This window comes from Ziziphus jujuba, chromosome 6, assembly GCF_031755915.1.
Source record: "Ziziphus jujuba cultivar Dongzao chromosome 6, ASM3175591v1".
NCBI classification, from domain to species: Eukaryota; Viridiplantae; Streptophyta; class Magnoliopsida; order Rosales; family Rhamnaceae; genus Ziziphus; species Ziziphus jujuba.
In genome coordinates, this window is record NC_083384.1 from 16,186,583 (window position 1) to 16,205,609 (window position 19,027).

The 19,027-nt window shown below is 33.1% G+C and overlaps 1 protein-coding gene across 1 annotated transcript; it reads right to left on the reverse strand.

The window, feature by feature from the left end:
• Positions 1 to 13,664: 13,664 nt before the first annotated feature.
• On the reverse strand, positions 13,665 to 18,949 carry LOC107430343 ((S)-ureidoglycine aminohydrolase). Its single transcript, XM_016041179.4, has 13 exons — positions 18,692 to 18,949; positions 18,268 to 18,396; positions 17,757 to 17,844; positions 17,606 to 17,682; positions 17,448 to 17,487; positions 17,017 to 17,083; positions 16,641 to 16,726; positions 16,256 to 16,337; positions 15,864 to 15,920; positions 15,734 to 15,772; positions 15,379 to 15,449; positions 14,100 to 14,153; positions 13,665 to 13,976 (listed from the first exon to the last, which is right to left on the reverse strand). The coding sequence occupies exons 1-13, from the start codon at positions 18,747 to 18,749 to the stop codon at positions 13,907 to 13,909; spliced, it is 918 nt and encodes a 305-aa protein (XP_015896665.3). The 5' UTR covers positions 18,750 to 18,949; the 3' UTR covers positions 13,665 to 13,906.
• Between the last annotated feature and the right edge of the window lie 78 nt (positions 18,950 to 19,027).

The window sequence follows — 19,027 nt, forward strand, 5'->3', positions numbered from 1 at the left end:
ATCAACAGTCAGATCCGTACCGTGTCCACTACTCTCATCGCCGGAATAGAAACATGGTTACTTCTGACGTTCTCATTGCTGTCTGTTGACGCCTCTATAATCGTCATTCTGATTGTCTGCAGTACTTAAGTTATGGATCCATGTGCTAAAAATGGCCTCGCCGCTACTGATGTTGATATAGTAGCCTCAACTGAAATGGCCGCACCCAGTCCTGCATCCAAATCACATAAACGAAGAGGACCTACAAGGATGGAACGTATTACAATGGATGAGCCACCTCAATATAATGAGTTCGGAGTTGCAATAAACCGTGTAGTCGTGCACATGAACAACTTGGAGGGGTCTCTGGTTAGAAGTACAATACCAATTTCTATTCGTCAGTGGAGCGAGGTGCCTAAAGACCTCAAGAACAGCCTATGGGAAGAGATAAAGGTAGCACATATAAAGTGTATTTGTAAATTAGTTATGAATTGGTATTGCTCATTCAATATGTATATGAAACCTGGAAGTGTTTGTTAATTTGTAATTTCAAGAAAGCTTCCAATAAAGATGAGAGTTTGAAGAAGCAAACTCTCATAGATTGTGTTGTGAAATGGAGGAGATTTAAGAGTGATATGTATGTAAAATATGTCAAACTGTATTTGGGTACGCTTGAAGTTTCGAAGCACCGACCACAAGTATATGATTTTATAACCCAGGACGTTTGGGATGAGTTTGTAAGTTAGAGGGTGTCCGACGACTACCAGGTATTTTTGTCTTTGTCAACCATTAATGTTTAGTTATCCTTATAAATCCGAATGCACTTTAATTTTTACTGGCATATTTAACTTATTGCATATGTGTCAATTTTTTATAGGAAATAAGTAAAAAATTTTCCAAACAAAGACAATTAAACAAGTATCCGCATCGAACGGGTGCATTGGGATATGTGAGATTGGAAGTACTCATGGTATGAAAAATAATAATGTTAGTATTTAAGTTCATGTATTATTTAATTTCATCACACATTAATTTCATATTTATTTTCAATATTCGTAGCAAAAGGAAAGATGCACCCAAGATTACATAGGCTGAGAGGACCTATGGACTCGGGCATGAATGGGCAAGGATGGAAAACTTGCAAATGAAGATATTGAATGTGTAGTGGAAATGATTGTAAGTTATTTTATTCATGATACAACTGTTTGAAATTAATTACGTATGCCTAAACGCTACACATTATTGTTGTTGACATGCAGTGAAATTATATTATTTTCTTGTAGGATGGCTTAAGAAACCAAGCCAACAAAGGGGAATTTGAGTCTTCCCCTCTGGATGATATCCTTACGCAAGCATTGGGGATCGAGGAGACTGAAGGTCGGCTTAGGGGTCGAGGCAAACATTATACCGTTAAAAATTTTTTCGACATCCATAGGCCATGTCCCAAAAAAATGGCTAAGTCTGACAAAATTAAGCAGCTATGGTTGATGATTGATGGTCTGTGGGAGGCCGTCGAAGGGAATCCCAATGTTGACAAGCTCAATAAATTAGCAGATGCATGTGGTTTTACCTTCGAATCAAATCCTCAAACACATGGGGAGTAGTCATCGCCTAATGAGGCACATGACGAGGATGTGATACATGACGATGATGTTGGCAATCGTTTGATGCCATCACATCATGGCCTTGATTCTCCTCCTGTTCATCCACCACAAAGGACAATTTCAGAGGTTTTTTGACAACTTTCAAATAAGTCAACTTTAAATTTGTCAATCATATATAATTTTTCTACTTTTATTTTCACTGCTTAAAAATTATTGAACTTGTGTATTTTATTGTCATATCCATGTGCAGTGTACAATTAGATATGTACTAATTAATTTGTAACATTGTTTGTTACGCAGGTTGTTGAATGCCAGCTTGCCCAAGGTAATGTCCATAATATTGTAGCACATGGCACTGTGGTCCCTTCTCTCCCAACGGATAGATGCGATTGTGTCATGCTTGATTTACATCGTTTGAAGGTCACTGTAGATGAGGCGTTCCAATCATTTGCCCCTTTGCCTATTCCAACGTCTAACTATATGCAAGTCGGAAAAGTCTCATGTGCATTACTTGCATGGCCTTCAAATCTTGTCATTATCCCAAATATAGAGGTACAATTTCATGGGATTGTTTGTGATATTTGCATGTATAACTTTCATCTGTGTAGGGTGGTGCTGATGTACTTAAATAATCTTCTGTTGATATTTATAGGGAATGTCCAACCTACCATATGTACCACCTGTAGAGGATATACATGTGGAGGAAACACACGTGGAGGGGACGCACGTGGAGGAGGCACATGTGGAGGAGAGACATGTGGAGGTGATACATGTGGAGGAAGTTCCATATGGTTCTAACCCACCACCCGTGGACGAGACATATGTACCACATGTGAAGGAGACATGTGTACCTCCCGGGGAGGAAACCCATGTAGAGGATGACCAATGTGGTGATCCCTTAGTTTTTACCCCACCCATCCGGGTGTTGCTAATCCGGATCGAGGCCATGGATATAAATAATATTTGGATGTTCGACATGGAGAAAGGAAGTGTGGGGGATGTAGACCAGTTGTGCATAGCGAAGGCTGGCATCCTTGATTTTTGTAACATGCGGGAAATATCTGCAGAGTGCATATTGTTCTACATTAGGTAACAAAGCCACATCTACGTATAGAGTATCTAAAATTTCAATTCAATCAATTATAATTATCAATATCAAATTTTCTATTTACTTGTACATACTTCAAATGATTTTGGCAGACACTTACATACTGGATTGGAAACCACACATGGTGCACGAAGGATTTGCTTTGTTTATCTTGCACTGACTGCACTGGTTGGTTATGCAGACCCAAACACTAGAACGAAAAATATTGTGGGTAGATGGAGATTTGCAATTCGCAACCAATTATGGTTCTTTCCGTACTGTTCAGGATATGTGGTGTTAAGTTCCAATAATTAGTTAGCCAAGTAATTTAATAGTTATGCACATATTAACTAATAATTTATTATTGGTTTATAGCAATCATTGGATGTTAGGGGTTGTTGACCCATTCCACGCAACAACTTGGTTTTTTGATTTTTTGGCAAGTCATAACAATGAAATCAATAAGGACTTTAGGAAGATGATCGACAAGTAAGTTCAATACAAACTTAATTTTAATAATTTGTTTGTAATGAAATTTACAAAGAATTTCATAATATTATAATAATGCTATAATGTATGTGTTGATATAGTTCATTTGTTGCATGGAAGAAAGAGACCAGGAGCGTAACCACAAAAAAAAATGACTGGCAAACCCATACACAGGTAAATTAGGATGGTTAAAATTGAGTAGTATTGTTGCTAGTTTATATGCTTATCAAACACAAGTAGTATTTTTTACATAATATGACGTTAACATTTATGATTGCAACTGTAGACTCCTAAGCAGCTTGATAGTATGAAATGTGGTTACTACATAATGATGATAATGCAGGATATCATTAGGCAACAAATACCTTGGAAAAACTTAAACTCACATGTGAGAACCACTAATTTGCCTGTACTTCAGTGCAATTTATTTATTTTTATTAAATTGTTTTGTACATGTGTATCCAATTGGTAATAAACTAATCGCATGTGTAGTATGAGGGAGGGAAGTGGCCACAAGATGCTGTCAACAAATTACGAGCTGAATGGGCATCTACTATGATCAAAGCTATTTCAAACTCATGACAATTTATGCTTGGTGGCCTCATTGGGTTTTGTAAACTTTGTTCATTCTTTGGTACTTATTATTAATTTATTAAATAATGATTTTGTAGCTTTTGTAAAATTTTTTTTTTTTTTATGTAGTGTACGGGTTTTTTTTTTTTATTTTTTGTTTACAAACTCATTTTTTTATTTTTTTTATGATGTTCTTACTATCATTTAAATTCCTTTGTTATAATTTTGTCTTAAACAAATCATTCGAATAATTACAAGCATCAATGGTAATGACAACAGTGAAGGCTAAAAGGGGAAAGAAATTTAAAAAATGAGGCCTAAGCCGACACTGGTACACCCCAACGGTGATGGCTTTGGTATTTTTAAAGTTTTTCTACTCTCTTTTAAACTTTCATCTTTTTAATGATTTTCTTACTTTTGTTTAAATTCCTTTGTTATTAGTTTGTCTTAAACAATTCATCCAAATAAGTACACGCATCAATGAGGCATACGCCGACGTTGGTATATGTGAACAACATTGGATTTGATATTTTTTAAGTTTTTCATTTTTCTTTTAAAATTTGTTAACGATACAAAAAAACAAAAAAGAGGCCTACGTCGATGCTGGTACATGTAAATAGCGTTGGCTTTGGTCATTTAAAATTTAAATTCCTTTGCTATAATTTTGTCTTAAACAATTCATTCGAATAATTACAAGCATCAATTGCAATTACAATAATGAAGGATAAACAGGAAAAAGAAATTAAAAAATATGGCCTACGCCGACGTCGGTTCATGTCAACAACTTGGGCTTTACTGTTTTTAAATTTTGTCAATTTTCTTGGACAATTTGTACTTTTTAACGTGTACTTATTTGATCAAAATTAGACGAGAAATTTACACGCATTTAACGAAATTACAAAGGCAATACAATCAATAAATTATCCTAATGTTGTTGTCGTATGCCGGCGAGTGGTCGTTGAACTAGCGACGATGAAATGAAAACGTAACGTCGGCGTTGGTCCCATAGTAAACATAACACATCATATTTTTGTTTTGGCTTGATTCTTTACATGATTTTGCAAAGTTTGTTTGAATTCCGTAGTAATTATTTCTAAAAAATCGGTACAAAAATATTTAAGAATCGAACGAAATTACAAAGGCAATACACTCAATAAATAATCTTAAGCCGACACTTGGTCATTTACCTAGCGTTGGCGTTTATGATTAAGACAACAATGATGCGAAAACGTAGCTTTGGTGTTGGTCTCCTGGTAAACATAACACATCATCTTTTTGTTCTACCTTGATTCTTTATATGATTTTGTAAAGTTTGTTTGAATTGTTCAGTAATTATTTCGACCAAAATCGGTGCAAAAACTTGCAAGAATCAAATGACATTACAAAGAAAATATACTCAATAAATTATCTTAAGCCGACGCTTGGTCATTTACCTAGCGTCGGTGTTTATGATTAAGACGACGATGATGCGAAAACGTAACGTTGATGTTGGTCTCCTGATAAACGTAACATATCATCTTTTTGTTCACGCTTGATTCTTTACATGATTTTGTAAAGTTTGTTTGAATTCCTCAGTAATTATTTTGACCAAAATCGATGCAAAAACGTACAAGAATCAATTGAAATTACGAAGGCAATAAAGTTAATAAATTATCTTAAGCCGATGCTTGGTCATTTAAATAGCATTGGCGTTTATGACTAAGACGACGATGAAGTTAAAGTGTAACGTCGGCGTTGGTCCCCTAGTAAACGTAACACATCATCTTTTTGTTCTACCTTGATTCTTTACATGATTTTGCAAAGTTTGTTTGAATTGCTCAGTAATTATTTCGACCAAAATTGGTGCAAAACTTGCAAGAATCAAACGAAATTACAAAGAAAATACACTTAATAAATTATCTTAAGCCGACACTTGGTCATTTAAATAGCGTCGGCGTTTATGAGTAAGAAGATGATGAAGTTAAAATGTAATGTCGACATTGGTCCCCTAGTAAACGTAACACATCATCTTTACATGATTTTGCAAAGTTTGTTTAAATTCCTCGGTAATTATTTTGACCAAAATCGGTGCAAAAACATGTAAGAATCAAACGAAATTACAAAGGCAATACACTTAATAAATAATCTTAAGCCAATGCTCGGTCATTTACATAGCGTCGGCGTTTATGATTAAGACGACGATGATGCGAAAACATAACGTTGGCGTTGGTCCCCTGGTAAACGTAACACATCATCTTTTTGTTCTACCTTGATTCTTTACATGATTTTACAAAGTTTGTTTGAATTCCTCAGTAATTATTTTGACCAAAATCAGTGCAAAAACGCACAAGAATCCAACGAAATTATGAAGCAATAAAATCAATAAATTATCTTAAGCCGATGCTTGGTCATTTACCTAGCGTCGGCATTTATGAGTAAGACGATGATGACGCGAAAACATAACGTTGGCGTTGGTCCCCTGGTGAACGTAACACATCATCTTTTTGTTCTACCTTAATTCTTTACATGATTTTGCAAAATTTATTTGAATTCCTCAGTAATTATTTTGACCGAAATGGTTGAAAGAACATGCAAGAATCAAACTAAATTACAAAGGCAATACACTCAATAAATTATCCTAATTTTCTGGACGTACGCTGACGAGTGGTTGTTGATATAGCATCGGCATTTCTAACTACGATGACGATGAAGTGTCAATGTAGCATCGGCATTTGTTCCCTAATAAACATAGCATATCTTTTTGTACTAACTTGATTCTTTACATGATTTTGCACAATTTGTTTGAATTTCTCAGTAATTATTTTGACCAAAATCGGTACAAAAACTTATAAGAAGCAAATGAAATTACAAAGGCAATACAATCAATAAATTATCCTAATTTTGTGCCCGTAAGTTGACGATTGGTCTTTGAACTACCATCGGCATTAACCTATACGACGACGATGTAGATAAAAAGTTGCATCGGCATTGGTCCCCCAATAGCCATAACATATCTTTTTGCTCCTGCTTTATTCTTTACATGATTTTGTAAAGCTTGTTTGAATTTCTCAGTAATGATTTTGACTAGAATCGGTACAAAAACTTACAAGAAACAAACAAAATCACAAAGGCAATACAGTTAATAAATTATCCTATTTTGTGGACGTCAGCCGACGAGTGGTTGTTGGTATAGCGTCGGTGTTGTTCCATAAGACGACGAGTAGTTGTCAACATAGCGTCGGCATTAGTCCCCTAATAATCATAACATATTTTTTTGTTCTACCTTTATTCTTTACATGAGTTTGCAAAGTTTGATTGAATTCCTCAGTAATTATTTTGATCAAAATCGGTACAAAAACTTACAAGAAGCAAACAAAATCACAAAGGCAATACAGTCAATAAATTATCCTAATGTTGTAGAGTAAACGAAATCACAAAGGCAATACAGTCAATAAATATCCTAATGTTGTGGAGCAAACGAAATCACAAAGGCAATACAGTCAATAAATTATTCTAATGTTGTGGTCGACGATTGGTGGTTGAACTAGAGTCGGCGTTTACACATAAGATGACCAGGAAGAGAAACCATAGCATCGGTATTGGTCCCCTAGTTAACATACCACATCTTTTTGTTCTAGCTTTATTTTTTACATGATTTTGCAAAGTTTGTTTCAATTATAATTTTATCCAAAATCGGTACAAAAACTTATAGAAGCAAACAAAATTACAAAGGCAATACAGTCGATAAATTATCCTAATGTTGTGGCCATAAGCTGACGAGTGGTCGTTGAACTAGCATCGGCGTTTACTCATAAGACGACGATGAGTCGAAATCATAACATCGGTGTTCGTCCTCTAATAAAGGTATCATTTCTTTTTGTTCTTGCTTTATTTTTGACAGGATTTTGCAAGGTTTGTTTAAATTTCTCAGTAATTATTTTGTCCAAAATCAATGCAAAAACTTACAAGCAGCAAATGAAATACAAAGACAATACAGTCAGGAAATTATCCTAATGTTGTGGCCATAAACCGACGAGTGGTCATTGACCTAGGATTTTGCAAAGTTTGTTTAAATTCCTCAGTAATTATTTTGTCCAAAATCGGTGCAAGAACTTACAAGAAGCAAACAAAATTACAAAGGCAATACAGTCAATAAATTATCCTAATGTTGTGGCCTTAAGCTGACGAGTGGTCGTTGATCTAGCGTCGGCGTTTATACAAAAGACGATGATGAAGCTTCAATTTAGCATTGGCGTTGGTCCACTAAATTATCATAACATCTCTTTATGTTCTAAAGCCGATACTTGTTTGTTTTCGTAGCGTCGGTAGTGGTCCATTTTTTAATTTCTTCATTTTCTTTGTAACTTCTTTTCTTTCTAATGAATTTTTTTTTTTTTTTGTTTAGAATCATTTGTCATTATTTTGTCTAAAATCATTCAAATAATTTACAAGATCAATTGAAACGAGAGTGGTGAAAGATAACATTCATAAACAAGTAATAAAAACAGGGGTAAGCTTTACATGTCAAAAGCACGGCTTTGTTGTTTGATTTAATCTTAGGAACTTTTGTAAATTTTATGGTTTGTTAATGATTTTTATAAAACATTTACAAGCATCAATGGAAATTTCAATAGTGAAGGATAACAAGAAAAAAAATGCTTAAAATAGTAAAGTCAAAAATAGCCGATGCTATTATTTATAAACAGCGTCGGCCTTGGTGTACTTTTTAATGTTTTAATTTTGTTCATGATTTTATTTTTTTATTGATTTTGTATATTTTGTTTAATATTATTTGTGATTATTTTGTATAAAATCATTAGAAAATTTACAAGCATCAATGGAAGTTACAATAGTGAAAAATAACAATAAAACAAAATTTAAATAAAAAAATGTAATACGCCAACACTGTTACGTGTATGTAACGTCGGCTTTGGTTCAAGTTTGTCAATTTTGATTTTTTTTTTAAATTATCTGAGAACTTTTGTTTCAAAACCTTTATCATTATTTTGTCTAAAATCATTAAAAAAATTTACCACCATTGATGGTTAGACATAACATATTTACATTTAGCTTAGACAAGATTTATTGTGCTAAACGAGTAACGTTGAATGCATGACAAGAGGTTAAACCATTGTATTGCACATTTTAAATGTAAAATTTACCAATATAGCGTGCAACATTAACTAAACAGTCAATGTACCTTAGACATCGGCTTTAGTGTTTCCATGGAAAAAAAAAAGAGATAAAAACATTTTGATGTTTTACTTCGACTTGCTAAAATTAGTATACTTGAATGAGTAGCAAGATGTTAAACCATCTTGAATGAGTAACTTGCCCCCTCCATTGTGCCAGACAATCCCTTTGTCCTGGTGGATCCCATAGAAGTTGAACAATTGCTTTGCAGTTGCACTGAACTTTACCAAGTGTATCCATTAGTACCATTTTATATGATTCATTTAGAATTGACAACAAATAGAAAAATGCCATTTATTTAATGAAGTCATATTGCATAGTTCAACAACATAAGTCAAATTTTTTTGGGATACATTTGCTTCTTAACAAGGACATAGCAGAATTTAGTACATAATTAGTTTACCAACACACACATATATTGTCACTTGGTCAATAGCCAAACATTTTAAATAAACTAAATAATAAAATTACTGCAACTATAACAGTCTTAAGGTCATATTGGTGGCTCCTCTTAGTATTCTTTTGAATTGCTTCAAGAATATTATTAGATTTCTCCACTTGCAAGGACAAACGATGAATTTCACCGATAAGTATATCCATTTGGTCAACCTTAAGCTCTCCTTCTTTTGCTCAAATGAATTTACCACATTCTTTTTCCTGTGTCAATTGAATTTATAAAATGAAAACCAAATGAAAATTTAATTAACTTATAAGCAAAAACAAATGATAATTCAACACATTCATAATTCTGTACGACCTGTTCTCCATCTATGCATTTCCAAAATTGATATTTTGGGTTCTTATCTGTCCTTGACGTTTTTAAATGCATATATTGTCCACATGAGCACATCCGGATCGGTTGAACTTCACTAGTACTAGTTGACATGCTTACACAATTAATCTTCAGCTGTGACTTCTGAATAAGACAATGCAAGATTTAATAAGTCATTGGTTCACATTAAATAAAAAAAAAAAAAAAACAAAGCAGAGGCTCACAATTACTAACCTTTGAGATTGTCGAGGAGAAGGTCTGGACAATGGAAGCAAAGAATATCTGGGGCTGGGAGAGGGAGATGTCGGATTTTATTTGGGAACTTAGAAATGTTGAGAGATGGTGGGATTTGAATGGAGAATTTTGAAACAGTTCAAGATGGTGGATTTTATTGAGAATTTTGAAATTTTGAAACGGTAAGAAATGGATTTCGAAATTTTGAAATGATGAGGTTCATGAACAGTTGTGCGGTGTGGGAAAGGAAATGGGAAAGGAAATGCTTTTTTATTGCTGGATGGTTGCAATTTCTCATGTGTGACGGGAAGTATCTAAGTCGTTTATTGGATAAGTTGAAATCCAATGGCTGGACATTTCTCCATGTTTTTGGACCGCACCCATTATGGTTAGGACCGACCTGACCATAGAATCTCTCCCTCTCTCTCTCTCTCTATATATATATATATATATATTACCTAGATTATTCAAAAACACTTAGAACTTTAGCCTTAAATTATGATTAGGAGGCAATATAGGTTTTGTTATGGTTACTATTAGAGATTCACAATTTTTAGTTTCTGTTCCATTTCATAAATTTCCATAAAAAATTCATCAAAAGCATTGAGTTTAATGTGAAAAGCATACAAAAACTACTAATTAATACATTGCAATAAGACATAGACTAGTAGGTTTCCCTAAAATTCACACACACATATATATATATATATATATATATATAAAAAGAGAGAGAGAGAGAGAGAGAGAGAGAGAGAGAGAGAGAGAGAGAGAGAGAGAGAGAGAGAGAGAGAGAGAGACTCACACTATGATGATTTGATGATTTTAACATCAGATCTTCATTTATTAGCTCTAGGATCACATAAAATATTAGAATTGAAATATAAAAAAGAGATTAAAAATGGATTTAATAATATATTAAAATCTTATTTAGAAAAAATAAACATTTTTACAATCCGATGATTAATAAATATATATACATATTTTTTACAGCAATACCCCCTTAACTTATAAGGGATTTGCAAATTACGCACTAACATTCATTGCCTTGGCCTTTTAAATTTATGGATTTTTTGTACCAACGCCCTTCAACCTTGCTTTCTTTCAAATTTAACTATTAAACGTCATGTAAAAGGCACATATACTGTTAAGTTAGAGTTATAATCGACATTTTATCATCATCTTCCTCCTTCATCTTCTGCTCCTCAAAGGGGGCTCAACTACATTGTCATCTTCTTCCTTTGAAAGCTTAAGCTTGAAGGAAATAGGACCTATCAAATTAGCACCCAATTATCAATACAAACCTTCAAATTTATTGGATAGCCCAAAAAAAAAAAAAAAAAAAAAGGTAGCCATGATTAACTAGATTTACTAGCATTTTATCTTCAAGAATGATTTATTGCTTTGTTTTTATGTACTAATACACAATAATAATAATAATAACAAAAATAACAATAATAATATTGTTGTTATTATTATTATTATTATCATTATTATTTAAGTCAGAAAGATAATCAAAACTCAAAAAGAAGTCATTGCAAAGGGAATTTGATGACCAAGAAGAAGGCTTTAGAAAGGGTGGGGAATTTTGTAACAAATTAAAAAATTAATGCCACTAATGATAGCTTTAGAGAAAGTAGGTCATAAAGAAAATAAAAGATAAAATCCTTTCTGAGACAAAAGCGGATAAAATTCTTTATCATAATATTCCCATTTAGGAAAGGCTGATATGGAGGAAAAGAATGGTGGAGGGAATGCGTCAGTGGTGGAAGTGGTGGTGGTGTGGTAGGGGGGAAAATTGGTGCTCTCAGTCATCATATTTTCATCTGTGGGTCCGTGATTTTAATTCATTCCTAGGTGGACCATCCTCTGCCTACATGGAGCACAATGAACCATATGTTCTATAAAATCAATATGATATTTGCTGCTAGTATCATTCTTGGCCATGGAAAAGTTAAACTGCATATTTATGATGATAATGTTGATGCTTAAATTAATCAAAGCTTGTTTGAAAGAGGATTCTAAAATTCCCTAGCTATCTTTTTGCGCAATGGGTGTGAGACCAATCGTGATGAATATTATCCATATAAGATTATTCCTTTGTGTTTTGTTTGTAAGAAAAATTAGCAGTTTTGCTAATTTTGAAGCCAAAATTGATTTTCATAGGCATTTGGGAATCTGGGTTTGTTAAGGATTTGAAAACAAGATAAATCAACATGAAGTTTTGTATGTAATTCCAAGAAATATAAGCTAATAAAACAATTTGCCCATAGGAAAATTTCTCTTTATTCAAGAAAGCATTTTACCAAGGGGAAAAAATAGTTGGCCTGAGCAGGTAGAAAAATTCTGTAAACAAATTTACGTGAAATGTTACTAAACTACATCATAAACAATTGTTTTTGTTATTTCACAGAAACTATCACTCAAAATTATAATGGACACAATGACTAGACAATTATAAAAGGTTACAATTTTTCTACTAAAGTGTTGTTATCTGTTTATTTATGACACTTTCTACGTTACCATATATCTCATTGTAATTTGACAGATTATTGTCCAAATGAACAAGACTTACATTGGTAACCAAAATATATCAAACTTGTAATATGGCTCAAACATCGAAACCATAGAAATCTAATCCTTTCTGGGATTATCGATTCTCTTTCTGGAGAAATGGGAAAAAAAAAACAGAAAAAAAAAAGATGGCATTGGAATGACAACTCTGCCATCTTCTAGTTTATTTCTCGACAATTTTCCTTCTGTTAAAACCCCAATGGCATTTTTATATTTATGATAATTTTTGTCAATTCAACATTATTTTGTTAAAATTACTATCATAAACTAAATATGCAAGTCAAAAATAAAATTTTAAGCCTGCCCCATCTATCGAGAAATAAATAGTTTACACCTTTTTAGAGTATCCATCCTATCTCCCCAATAAATAATTGACACATCATTTTAAATTTTTGTACGGAAATGAAATTCTATAGCCGTTAACTTACTTTCCGTTTTGCATTACCCTTTCTCCTTTCATTGGCTTCTACTAAGGAATACCACAATTTATTATGTTTAATTCATTAAAAATCTGACCACATATAATTTTTTTTATTGAGTATAACGATCAAATTTTTCCTTTTAATGTCAGTTTTGCATTCCAGAGACCACCAAGATATATGGAATTAAGCCATTCTACATGTTTGTCCTATAAAATACTAACAAGCAAAAATATTTCTATTGACCTTTTCATAAATTTGAATCATTTTGAAGACTATTTTGATGTGCTTCCACTGGATAGGATAGCTGATAAACACCAATATTACCCCAAAAAAATTAAAAAATAAAATTAAAAAAATGATAAACAGCAAGGGCTTCAGAACACAACCACATCTGTGCTAGAAAAATTACATTTACATTTTTTTAATTTTATCTTAATTACAGTTAGATTTATGCTTACGAAAAATTAAGTCCGCATTTATTTGTCAATTTTTATTAATTAATTTTTATAGTTAAATAATATAAAAGCTGAGAGGATTTAAATAAAATTTATCCAAAACTCAATTATGACATTATGGGACTTCGTTAAGAACATTAGGATGCAAGTTGGTGATTCAAGGTACTATGTGTGTACATTCTTCAAAAGCCAAAATAAAAAAGGAAAAAAAAAAAAAAAAAGGGAAAATATAGCATCGTGGAAATCAATAGGACATGATGAATTGAAGTAGAAAAGGGAAAAGGGACGTACAGGCAAACAGTAGAATAAAAAAGAAGATAAACGGCCTAGGGGTCCATTTGGCATTGAATTTTTTAAATACAAAGTATCCATTTTTAAGTGGTGGGGCAGAAAATTGAGGATAGAGTTTTGGTACAGAAGGTCCTTATCCTAACATAACATATATTATATTTAACAACATTAATGTACGGTAAAAATGCAATGAAGATTAATTAACTTGTTTTTGGAAGTATGTGATTGACAGTCTTTGTGTGGCAATTGACTACAGTTTACAGTGGATCCCTATTTGCATCTTTGTACAGAAAATATCGTGTACGGGTTTTACCCAGTGCAGCATACCTGAAAGTGTAGCAAATTATATATTCTTCACCTGCTTGATGGAAAAGAGAAAAAAAAAAAAAAAAAAAAAGAGAAAAAGAAATTGCAAATTTAACAACAGAAATTTATAATTTTCTAGCTTACCATTGAGGAACAAACGGTGCCATCCAAATGGCATCACCTGCTTGAACAGGGTACCTAATTTGCAGTACAATCAACAAAGAATATGATGATATTAGAGAAAAAAAAAAAAAAAAAAAAAAAAAACAGAATGTGGTGAACTTCATTGAAAGTGCCAGCAAAAGGTGAATTCTGATAATGTGAAACTAAAATGAAATAGGGCAAGAAGCAATCATCAAATAACATAAATTTTACTTGCAAAATATGTGTATAATATATATACAGCTCTTCTATGGTACAGATATTGGCAAATTAACATGTCTCTCCATGAGAGGTGGGACTTATAATTAGAAAATAAGTGCCTCGCAAGTTAATAACTTGTAGGTGTCCACACCTTACAATTTATATATAGATATATATTATTGATATTCTAGGATAAGGAGACATGCTGACATGGTAACTGTTAAGAATCGCCACTTGTTCAACCAGGTTTTTAGTTTTAAATAATTAAGGTATCACTTATAGTACATACCACGGAAGCATGTCTTGCAACACAATTTGTGAGATAGTTCCCATGAGAAAAGATTCCTGTATATGCTGATTACTTTTCTTCTCAAGGTTAATGCATGCAAAGCTACTTATTACTTGCACTAGATGGTAGATTCCATATAGGTGTGCAGTTGAAATCCACTTACCGATGCCCAAATGTCCAAAACCTTTGCATTTCTTTTTTTTATTTACTTTTTCTCCTATTGCTCCTTTTGCTAATATCCAAAACTTGCATGCAATGCCAATGCATTTTTAAATCAAATAAGTAATTCTTATTTAACTCTGGCTATTAGTTGTGATAAATAATTTACTGCCCATAGGAAACATAGCTCTTGAGCAATGTATCAATGGAAGCATTATGCATACAAACCAGTAATACAATGCATTGAACTCATAAAAGTGTGTCAAATGTTTAATTTTAACTATCCTCCATGCAAATATACAATATGTGAATCTTTTTATATTCTGAAATGCTAAACCTGGTGGAAAAATCACGACCAAAGGATGGTATCACTATTAACATTCATTAACTCTATCATCACCAAAAAAGAAAAATAAATAAATAAATAAATAAAATAAAATAAAATACAAATAAAAATAATAAGAAAGAGGAAAAACCAGCTATTCGTTATTCTGAAATGTTCTAAGCTATTAATTTTTTTATTCAGGGAAAAAACAGTTTAAGACATTCATCAAGTTGTCCAAATAAAGTTAATTAAATGTTTTTCTTTGACTTTAGATTAAAACTCCTTACCAGCTGTCACCCAAGCGGTAAATGCCCTTCCCCTCCAAGAGCAGCAATCCATGCTGATTATAATGGACCTCCTGCAAATTCAATAACCAGGTGCAAAATATAAAAAACATGCATGCTTGATATGAAACTATCCCCAAGAGTCTGGAGATCCAAATAACAATAAAAAAGAGGAAAAATTCTGTTATTTAAAGGTTGTACTGCAAACCCTAGGGCTTTAAGCTTCAAAACTTCTTTTATGTGGACTGACTAAAACAAAGTTTAACGATTTAAAAACCCACAGTAATTTCACTTTAAACACAACAAAACTAAAAACCAAACTCAACGTGATAGGTTCAACCAAAAACAAAGAAAGTACCTTCACATTAAGATATTCTCCAGGCTGAAAATCCATAATCTGCATAGAAAGGGGTTCAAACATATTGAATCACTACAAAAGAAGTCATAACTTGAACAAGGACTTGGATGGAATAGATCAAATGGCTTACATGGACATTGAAGTCATAGGCAATAGACACAGGCAGAAGCTTCCTTAGCTCAAAGACCTGATGATGGATAAAGGAAAAGAAAACACAAGGCTATCAGTTCTCAATCTATCATATCAGTGCATATCTGAAAATGAACAATTATGAAGAATATCTAGTAAACTTAACGCACATCAACCAACTAGAGTTTAGTTCCTCTTCATTGCATACTTAAAATGTCAATAGTACAAATACTATAATCTTCAAGAACAACCAAATCTAAAAATCATGGTCAAGTATCTTTTGTTATTAATATCTGTTGAGGATTATTTTCTAAAAATTTTAGCAAAATTATATTGCTAAGTCTTTTCAAGTCCATATGAATTCAGAAGTTCAAAAAGAAATTCACTATATACCTCTCCTGGAGTTTCAAGAATTGGCTGTTGGTCTGTTGAACCCACAATCAGCTCTGTAAAATGATTCTCCAGAGAAGCATACCTGAAAAGAAGAAAGCACATTAGGCACTTGAAAGAGTACTAAATAACTGTTTAGACAAGTCAGCAAATGGTAAACCAGACAAACGAGATCCTGCTAAGCAAAAACGTTAACGGTTTTAATGATAATTTGATATCAAAAGAATTTTCATGTGCTAAACAAGGTTGTGATTGTATTTCCAAAAGAAATTATGCCTTCAAAGTGTGGTCTGAATGAAATTTATTGCTAAGTATGCCGAGAAGATGCGACAAGTTTTGAGAGGGTGGCATGCTAAACATCCAGGCAATCATAAGTGGTGAAACAAACCTTCTCTCCAATACCACAAGTGTAGCAGACTCATCACACTTAAGGAGATGTTCAAAATTAGGAGGTAGATAAGCATATGAATCCACCTGTGTTTCATATATGATGACATCAGACTTCCTTTCAGTAATTGTTGCCAATCTGTTACAGCATCGTGACTAGCTGATAATTTTTAAATCTTATTACCCTACCCAAAGAATAAATACTTTATATATATTATTATAAAAGAACCAGATGCTAAACTAACATTTCCACTAGATGGTCCACCTGTGTTTCATATCTCTAGCTCTTTTTGACAGAATTTAAAGATAATATCAGAGGTAAGAAGCAAAATTGCTTCAACAATTCACAAAAGAAATAACAGATGGACTTCTCTTACCATAAGTTTGTGGCTAGCACCAGAAGCATTAGTCAGAGTCACAGCACCCTGAACCACAAATACGAACCTAGAAGGGTAAACACATACCAAAAAAGCATGAACATAAAAAATACATGAAAGGAGATCCTGACATATTGTTTAGGAAACAGGTAATGAAAGATGGATGTAAAGAATCTTACATGTTTTAGTAGGTTACTCAAAAATCCTGACATTCATGAGTCAATTTAACCCTTATGTTTAAACCAGATATTGTGCATGTGTATGTGCTATTCACTACTAGAATAATACAGAACACTATTGTCATGTCTCTCTATGCTACTCTTTCATATAGTTATGGAGCCTGATTCCAATCCAGGGATTCTTGGATTTACGGCCCCACCACACTTCCAGTGCATATAAAAATGAGAGAATAAAAAGAAAAAGGTTTATACCTCTCAACATTGTACGCTGGGAGTCCAGATAGTGAAGTCTCTGCACAGAGTAAATTAGTAACTTAAACGAATGTGAGTAAGAGAAATTATAATCCATGTTTTAACATTGAAAGCCATATGTCAAATTGACTGCTAACTTATAGGCATGTCAATCAAACCTTGCATCTTTGCCAAGTACATCACAAAGTGTGATCCAATGGCTGGAGTAATCAAATAGGCTCCTAACGTATTTTTCCTGTTAGAAGAATTCAGATTACTGCACAGCCAGAGAAGAGTTATAATCTTCATAGTAATACATCACAAAAATACCACTCAGGTAGGGGGCTGAAAACATGACTTTCAGGTGTTATCAGAGCATGGTCTCTTTTATAGACGCTTCGTGTAAAACCTGGTAAGTCTGCCAAGAAAAATACAAAACAAAATAACTTTAATTTCTCTTTATAGCCGATCGTTCCTTGATCAGTAACTAAAACAGGACAGGACTATAAGAAAATTAATTTCATGGTTTGAATACAAGCCCATTATTACCCACTCCGATTAAAAAATAAAAAAAATAAAAATCATTACATCAACTTGTACCAGAATCAAGACCAATTTGATTGCCAAGTGTGATTTTATTTATGTAACACTTGCTAGTTTATCAGTAACAGAATCTTAAGATAATACACCAAATGCACACACTTTAACAGTACAGCTTAAAAATTGATTACACTTCATATGAATATGAAGCAATACTCTTTTTAATAGTTTTCGATACCCATAGAATCCATTCTCTTGATTACCCCTACGGAATTTCAAACAAAATAGAGGTTTTTCTGACCTTGAAGATGAGAAGGTGAAAGCGTGGGATTCGTAACCTTCCAATACAGATGCTTTGAGTTCGAACTCGAATCGCTTATGGAAGACCAAGAGCAAAACCCCTCTTCAGCAACTATCACTTTGAGCAAACCTAAAAGATTTCAGATTGAATTAGTTCTGTTACAAACTTCCCAAATAGCTAGATAGCTTAACCATCGGTTAGGTTACTGGAAAAACCGATAAATAGCACGGGAAATAATGAGTGAAGATCAAAAACCCATATAAAACAAAACAAATTTTATCGGGGTTTTATTTTCATTTTCCTTGATGCAAGTGAAAGGCAGAAGTGATAATCTGTATTTTCTCTTCAATTTTCCTGTGTTCTCCATGCAACCAAACAGATGACCGAATGAAAAAACAAAGTAAAGATGAAGAATTTGAAGTACTTAGAGTGGTGAAAAGTGGGAGGAGAGCATGTAGAGAAAGTGATGAGAGGCGCTGCATTGTACTTGTGAAATGTGAATTGCGAGAGGGTCGGTGATATTCGAATCTCGTGGACTTCAGAGACTCTACTATGTTGTTGGGTTTAAAGCTTTCAGCTTTTGGGTTTGTGGGTTTGTAAAGTTTCAGACTTTTGGTAAGACGATGAAGACGACAAAAACATGCAACGCGGAACTTGGCCAGTCATTGGTCCAGGCTGACGAATTTTGGCATTTGTGAAGTGGGCAACCGGAAACATATTATTATTTTAATTTATTTTTAATTTTTTATAATAAAGTTTT